The sequence below is a fragment of the Glycine max genome, chromosome 4 (assembly GCF_000004515.6).
Source record: "Glycine max cultivar Williams 82 chromosome 4, Glycine_max_v4.0, whole genome shotgun sequence".
NCBI classification, from domain to species: Eukaryota; Viridiplantae; Streptophyta; class Magnoliopsida; order Fabales; family Fabaceae; genus Glycine; species Glycine max.
In genome coordinates, this window is record NC_016091.4 from 15659342 (window position 1) to 15667814 (window position 8473).

The 8473-nt window shown below is 40.0% G+C and overlaps 1 protein-coding gene across 1 annotated transcript; it reads right to left on the bottom strand.

Annotated features, from left to right (window-relative positions):
• Positions 1 to 3470: 3470 nt before the first annotated feature.
• On the bottom strand, positions 3471 to 3923 carry LOC113001411 (uncharacterized). The gene has a single exon (XM_026128100.1). It carries the CDS (start codon positions 3921 to 3923, stop codon positions 3471 to 3473), a length of 453 nt encoding a protein of 150 aa, XP_025983885.1.
• Positions 3924 to 8473: the final 4550 nt, after the last annotated feature.

Here is an 8473-nt window from a genome sequence, read left to right on the forward strand (position 1 = left end):
TGAATTAATAATAAAACAGATAAATATTTTTAAAAAATTTAAAAACAAAGAACCAATGTTATAAAATATATTACAATATCAATTTTGACTAAAATGATATTGTTTTTTATATATTTTTTACTATATAATATTGATTTTCATAAAAGTCAATGTTGTATTGTGTATTTTAATATTATTGTGTATTTTAATATTATTTTTTTCATAACTTATGTTAACATGAATAGTTTAATGTCGATAGTATTGACATCAATTTAAAATCAAATCAATGTTAAATATTCAAAATAACTAATATAAAAGTACTTTTTTTAACAGTGATTCCAGAAATTAGACAAGATTATTAAATCATCAATCATGTTCCGCGAGTATTCATTCGTCATTGGATTGGCCCAAATGTCAAAGATTAAAAAGTCTGTACTATTCACTCGTCCTCCAAGGAGTCATAAATAAACTTAAATAGTCAATGCTTTGATGTCTAATATGATTTACATACCCTTAATTTCCTCAATCGTATGTTTGTCTGTTTTCTGACTTTGTTTTCGTTTTACATCGTTTTGCATACCCTTTCATATTTACATAATCATTGAAACTGATTCTTTTATTTTAAGTCTAAATATATTTTTTTATTTTTAATAAATATTTAATTTTTATGTTTGTTTTCTAATAAATTTTTGTTTTACGTTAAATTTTTAATAAAACAATAATTTTATTTTTGGTCATTGACATTTATTTTTAGTCCTTGATAGATTAGTGAATTTTGTATTTGTTCCTTGATAATTTTTTTCATTTGTTATTAGTTAGTATTAAATCATCATTCGGTAATTTATTAGGGAGCAAACACAAAATTTGTTAATTTATAAGGGACTAAAACAAAATATCAAGGATCAAAACAAAAATGTTGTTTTATTAGGAAGTCAATGCAAACACAAAAATAGGGTATTTATTAGGGATAAAAAAACATATTTAAGTCTTTATTTTATACACTTTTATATCTATATTCTATCATGTCTTTTTATGTGAGTTGATGTATCCATCAAGTCATTATATTTAATTTAGGCTATGTTTGACAAAATTAATTGGAAGCTAAAAAGCTAGTTGAAAGCTGAAAAGCTAATGGGTAGTTAAAAGCAGAAAAAACTAGTTAATTAAATTATAAGTGTTTAAGTAAAGTTGACTATTGAAGTAGCTAAAAAATATAAAATAAGATAAAAATAATAATAAAATCACGATTTCTTTAAAAAGGGTAACTAAGAAATATGATAAATATATTAAGGATAAAGATGAAAGAAAATATAAAAAACTAAAAGTTACAAGCTAACATTTTAAAAAACATTACTTCAAGTAGCATTCCAAAAAATACTAGAAGCTATAAAAAAAAAACTTATTTACCGAACAGTTAAACAAACTTTTCAATTAGTAAAAAATTTAAAAGTTAACTGAAATGTTTTTTCAAACAGTCTTAAATTAGGCATAATTTTAGACTTCATTTGATTTTTCTTTTGATTTTTCTTCTCCCATGGTGTTTATTGCAGGTTGTGGGAGCTTCTCTAAAAGCTTGTAATCAGGAATTCTTCATTTGAAATGGCATTTTCATTCTCAAAATAAAGACAGATGTAATTTCTTTGTTATTATTGGATTTGTGGTGATGTTGGCAACATACTGTTGCTTGCTTGCTTGTGATTTTTCATAATAAAGATAGACTTTCGTATGCTTTCTCTCGGTTTTGGAAGACAAATGTGATTTTTTCTTGTTTATTGAAGGTTTGTGGAATTACTCTTTAAAGTTTGAAATGAAGTCTTCTTCGTTCAAAAGAACATTTTTGTGTTACTTCCTATATATTTATTGCGGTATCTTTGTTGTTTACTGGATTAATTTGTTGCGTTGCTGGAATCAACTGTTGCTTACCAATTATTTTGACTGTCCTTCTCTTGTTTATTTTTTTATCATGATAAAATTAGAAAAATGACCTGAGCAAGAGATTTCCCAAGTCCTGTAGAAAATCCATAATGTAAGAAAATCTTTAAAACAAAAAAGCCTTAAAATTTAGTATAGTAAACAAAATATGATAGTAAGAAACACTACTAAAAATATCCTATTTTACGACGCACATTCTACGTCGGTCATTCAGTAGCCGACGTAGTAGTCAACGCGGTGGCATTTACGTAATTATATACGATTTTTAAACGATACATTTCGTAAACGACGACGTTTGAATATAACCCCGGCTTTGTACGTTTGGTTCAACTTATCGAAGACGGTGCTTTTGAATACACCGTCGTAGAAATAAAAGGATACAACTACCTTAGTCACCGGAGCTCTTCCACCTCCTATCATAATGTCTTTCGCACACTGAACAACAATTTACCACTCTATGAAGGGGGCACCAATCCATTTCAAACACCAATTTCATCCAGGAAATTCTAAGAACTTTGTCCAGGCGGCCGGACCTGCGAAATTGCAAAGAGATTGAATTAATATCCAAGAGCAATAAATATTATGACATATCCCTTCACCTTATGAAGTAAACACTTTTGTGTGGAACTACGAGTTCATATTGGAAAATGCCTTAGTTATTCAGCTATGGAGGATACTATTGAGGATAAAAAAAACAGACAGTAGTCATAACAGATTGCGTAGGATTTGAATTTGAATTGCATGTGATTAGATAAAGTGGGATAGTTTGTTCCTATGATAAGATTATAACAGATTGTATACGATTTGAATTTGAATTGCATGCGATTAGATAAACTGAAATAGGTTGTTCCTGTGATAAGATTATAATAGATTAGATAAGCTATTATTGTAGATAGTCGTCATCTCTTGTAGCTATTATTTTAAGATAGCTATCTTATTTATTTTATTTTTTTTAGATAAAAGGGGACAAGCCCCAAACAAAACTTGTTATGGGTTAAACTATTTTGGCTAAATTGTAACTTTGGTTCCCCTAGTTTGATGTTTGTGCAATTTTGATACACTTGCCTAATTTTTAACGTCGACCTCGTTGACCATTAATATACTAACATTGACTATTGTTTACTTTTGTTAATGTTATTGCTTAGTTACTAAGTTCCTAGTAAATGACCAAACACATTTAATGAGGAATTTTTTAACTCAATTTCCTACGTTCAAACTAGGTTCAAATGAACTAGTTAGGGTGAGGCTTTGTGATAGGCTCTAAATGCCTACTGGATTCGAGGTCCAACACCTCCAAAGAGAAGCAGAGAAGAGAAAAGGCAAGGAAGAGAAGGTAATATGGATATCTGTATTATTATCTTGATTGTTATTACATAGTATATTTATAGACATTCCTCCTACAATTTTGTGATGGTGTGTGTGCCTCGAAGGAATATTTTCCTAATAGAATTTGGTTATCCTTATCCCCCTAGGGTCAACAATTGCAAAACCCAATTCAAGGGAATCAAGCAAGATTGCATTGCACTGCTGGCTGGCTCGTTTGTCTTTTTCCTTCAAACTTAATCTCCAAGATATGCAGGTTTGGTAATTTGTCTTTTGGGCCTATTTGTTGCTTGCACCTCCTTTTCTGCTTTTATGTTCATTGCTTGAGTCATTTCCTTTGTTGCCCCTGTATCATCCCTCAGCCTTTGTAGAGTCACCTTGTCCTCAAGGTGAAAGTCCCGGCACAATTGAGACCAATCCTCCCAAGAAGTGTCATCTGGGGATAAGCCTTGCCACTGCACCAAAACCTCCCACGGTGAGTTCGACTCTGAAGATGTGCGTCGTCGGCCCAAAATTGCTAAAGGAGAAAGAAGGGGTTGATCATCAGCAAAATTTGGGGGTAGCTTCGCTGGTTTGATATTTTCCGATGATCCTTTGAACGGCTTGAGCATGGAACAATGAAAGACTGGGTGAATTCGTGCGTTCTCCAGTAGCTGCAGGCGATAGGCGACTGGGCCTATCCTCTCCATGATCTGAAATGGTCTGTAGAAACGCTTGGCCAACTTGCCGATAGTTGCTGGACTTCCCTTAGCCAAGGTCTATCAGTGAGGGCGAAGCTTGAGCAACACCCACTCTCCACATTCATAAGTGACTTCGCGTCGTTTCTTATCAGCATAAAGCTTCATACGTTCCTGAGCCTTGATGAGTTTCTTGCGAATGGCTTGGAATGTGATCTCCCTATCTGAGATGCTCTCTTCAACAACGGCGATCTTTGAAGTCCCGGCAATATATTCTGGAAAATTGAAAGGCTTACGGCCAAAGGTAATCTCGAAAGGGGTGGTGCTGGAACCTGCATTCCATGAAGTGTTGTGAGACCACTCCACCCATGGTAGCAGCTTCCCCCACATTTTTGGTCGGCGATGCACAAAGGCCCTGAGATACTGTTCGATCACCTTGTTAAGGACTTCAGTCTGACCATTACTCTGTGGATGGTAGGCAGAGCTCATCCGTAATTGTGTGCCACTTGCCCAGAAAAGTTATTGCCAAAATCGGTTGACGAACAGAGGATCCCTGTCAGAAACCAGACTTCGTGGGATTCCATGGAGTTTGACCACAATGTCAACGAATAAAGAGGCTACTGTGAGAGCGGTATGTGACGCGGGTAATATACCCAAATGGATCCCTTTAGAGAATCTATCTACTACCACGAGGAGCACTGTGTTACCATGAAAAGGAGGCAAACCGGCAATGAAGTCCAATGATAAATCCTCCCACGGGCGAGAAGGAACAGGAAGAGGGCACATCCACGCACTTGGCGACAAATTGAGCAACATCATCGCATAACCCCTCCCAATAAAAATTTTCAGATACGCGGACAATGGTTTTAGCAACGCCAGCATGGCCTCCTGTGGGTGTTGCATGAAATTCAGTGAGTAATGTGGAAATCAAGGGTAGTCCTCGTGGTAACCAAAGTCGACCCATGTACATGACAAGGTCCTGGGAGATGGAGTATCCCTGGTGGTCATTTGGGTAGGCACGAATCCATTGTGACAGAAGTTGGTACTCCTGATGGTCCGAGAGTTGGCGGCACAGTTCCTCAATGAAAGTCAAGCATGGCATCGATAAGATCAGAAATGTCATCGGTTCCTGCTCAGGTAAGCGAGACAATGCGTCTGCAGCTCAATTATAATTTCCATAACGATATTGAATAGTGTAATCGTATCCCATTAGATGCGCCAAGTACATATGTTGTTCTGGAGTTTGGATAATTTGGGTTAAAAGCTCCTTCAAGCTGCGATGGTCGGTGATAATGGTGAAGCGGTGGCCGATGAGGTATTGTCGCCATTTCTTGACCGTCGAGGTGATGGCAAAGAGCTCTCAGACATACGTGGAGGCTCGAAGAAGCCCCCATTCCGACTCCCGACGCGTCTGTTTCCACTGTGAATGGAAGCTTGAAGTCAGGCAAGGCTAGCACAGGCACTGTCGACAAGGCATGTTTGAGATTGTCAAAGGCCAATTGAGCTTGTAGGGTCCAGTGGAAGGGATCAATAGCGGTGACCTTGACTAACGGGGCTGCGATTGTGGCATATCCACGAATGAAGCGACGATAAAATCCTTCCAGACCAAGGAAGCTTCGCAGAGCTTTGATGGAGCGTGGTTGGGGACATTGGTGGATTGCAGTGATTTTCAAAGCAACAGGTTCTACTCTTTGGTGCGAGACCATGTGACCCAGGTACTCCACCTGAGATTGAGCAAACAAACACTTAGATAATTTCAAAACAAATTGGTTTGCGAGAAGCACCTGAAAAGTGGTTTGTAAGTGCTGGAGATGTTGCTCAATTGAACCGCTATAAACAAGGATGTTATAAAAAAACAATGATGAATTGCCAGAGATATGGCCGGAATATAAGGTTCATCGTCACCTGAAAAGAAGAGGGCGCATTGCACAACCCAAATGGCATTACTTTGAATTCGTAATGGCCATGATGGGTTCTAAAAGTTGTCTTAGGGATGTTCGCCGCATGCATTCGAATCTGGTGATAGCCCTGTAACAGGTCCAATTTGGAAAAGCAACGTGCTCCGCCCAGTTCATCCAGAAGTTCATCAATAATGGGGATGGGGAACCTGTCTTTAATGGTGAGGACATTCAGGGCACGATAATCCACGCAGAAACGCCATGAGCCATCATGTTTCTTGACCAACAACATCGGCGACGAGAACAGGCTCGTGTTGGGCTGAATGAGGCCTTGCTGCAACATAGAGTCTACCTGAAGCTCAATTTCATGCTTCTGGTAGTACGGGTACCGATAAGGTCATACGTTGACAGAGGTTGCTTGCGGAATAAGGTGGATATGGTGATCAGTATCCCTCACTGGCTGTAAACCTTGTGGAGGTTGAAACAAAGCATCGAATTGGATGAGGAGAGCTTGGAGTTCAGGGGAAAGGTGAGTGGTAGTGGTAGTAGGCGTGGTGGCCTCAGAGAGAACGGAAATGTGAAAGCAAAGGCCCTGGCTTTGTTTGCGACACAGTCGCCGGAACTGGGGAGAGGTTAATAGTGCTGAATTCACCGCATGGTTTCCCCAGAGTTCGATTAATTGACCATCATGAAAGAACTGCATGCGAAGTGTATTATAATAAGTAAGAACGAGTCCTAAGGACTTAAGCCATTGCACCCCCAAAACGACGTTAGCGCCAGCAATTGGCAAAACATGGAGGTCCACCGTAAATAAGGTCGCTTGAATGTCAATGGTAACTGCCTCGCAAAGATAGGAGCAGTCAAGGTGTTGACCGTTGCCTACCATGACTCTTAAAGGAGTAGTGGCTCGGCAGGGAAGACCAAGCTGAGTGACGAAGGCCTGCTGTATAAAATTATGAGTGCTCCCTCCGTCAATCAACAAGAGGATAGCATGGCGAGCAAGGGTCACCACCAACCTGAGTGTTTCCGGTGCAACGTGGCCCAAAAGAGAATTAAAAATTATCTGGGCTGGGTACGGGTCAGGCCCATCAGGGGGAACTGGAGCCGAGTTAGTGCCATCTATTTTAGAGGGGTCTGGGTCTGGTGGGTCATCATCCTCAACGATTAAGAGATGAACCCTAGGGGCATAGCGATGGCCCCTATGGAACTTCTCATCGCAGGAGAAACAGAGCCCACGCTTACGGCGTGAGGCGAGTTCCTCGGGAGTCAAGCATCTTACGATCGGAGCTTGGGAGGGTCGCGATGGAGAGGATAACAGTGGTTGTAAGGGTGAGAGACGAGGGGAGGAAATTACGGGTGGCGGCGAGGGTGATGGGTTCATAGGGCGAGACTGCAGCGACATGCGAGGATCGTGAAGCTTCTCCTCCTGCAAGCGCGCGAGCCCAGCGGCCTGGACCAAGGTCATGGGCTAAAGGGCCTGTACCTCGCGACGAATATCAAGCGCAAGGCCAAACACGAAATAGCTCAAGAGGAAGGGGGCCAGAAGTCCAATGACGCGATTAGCCAAATCTTCAAACTCTGACAGGTAATTGGCGACTAAACCTCTCTGTGTAAGTTTAAATAATGAGCCTGTTGGGTCCTCGTATTGAGACGGGGCAAACCTTGTTTGCAAAGCTTGAAGAAAAACAGGCCAAGAAGTGAACTGGTCGTTGCTTGTCATCCATTGGAACCAAGCAATGGCCCTTCCTTCCATGTAGAACCCCGCAATGGTGAGTCTGTCGTGGTCACTGGTGCCATGATACTCAAAAAATTGGTTGATCTTAAAGATCCAACCAAGTGGTTCGGTGCCATCGAATCTTGGCACTTCTAATTTCATTTTGTGGTTGGGTGCAGGTGCAGGGTGACGGTGAGGGAAGGGTGGTGGGGGTGGTGTAGGGGAGAAAGCTGGTGTGACATGGGTGAGGAGTTCGTCAATCTTGGAGGTGAGATGGAGTTGTTGTTGGGTGAGGCGAAGTAGAGCCTCCTCAAGGCAGTTAGGGGGGCAGGCATTGTGTGCAGGATCAGGCATAATGGTGGCAATGAGAGCACCAAATGATAAGCTCTAAATGCCTATTGGATTCGAGGTCCAGCACCTCCAAAGAGAAGCAGAGAAGCAGAGAATAGAAAAGGCAAGGAAGAGGAAGGTAATATAGATATCTGTATTATTATCTTGCTTGTTATTACATAGTATATTTATAGACATTTCTCCTACAATTATGTGCTGGTGTGTGCCTCGAAGGAATATTTTCCTAACAGAATTTGGTTATCCTTATCCCCCTAGGGTCGACAATTACAAAACCGAATTCAAAGGAATTAAGCAAGATTGCATTGCACTGCTGGCTGGCTAGTTTGTCTTTTTCCATTAAACGTAATCTCCAAGATATGTAGGTTTGGTAATTTGTCTTTTGGGCCTATTTGCTGCTTGCACCTCCTTTTCTGCTTTTATGTTCATTGCGTGAGTCATTTCCTTTTCTGTCCTTGTATCACTTTGTTCATCATTTCAATTTTTTTTCGTGGTGGTTGGGGGTGAGGCTTTTTCATCGTCATCTAAAGGAAGATTGATGGCTGGTGATGGTGGTTATCTTGGACGCGAAACAAGCACATGGCACACAAGCAGAAAGAAAC

Excerpts from the sequence above, each read along its gene's own strand:
- LOC113001411 (XM_026128100.1), bottom strand. The coding sequence starts at position 3,923 with ATGGAGAGGATAGGCCCAGTCGCCTATCGCCTGCAGCTACTGGAGAAC.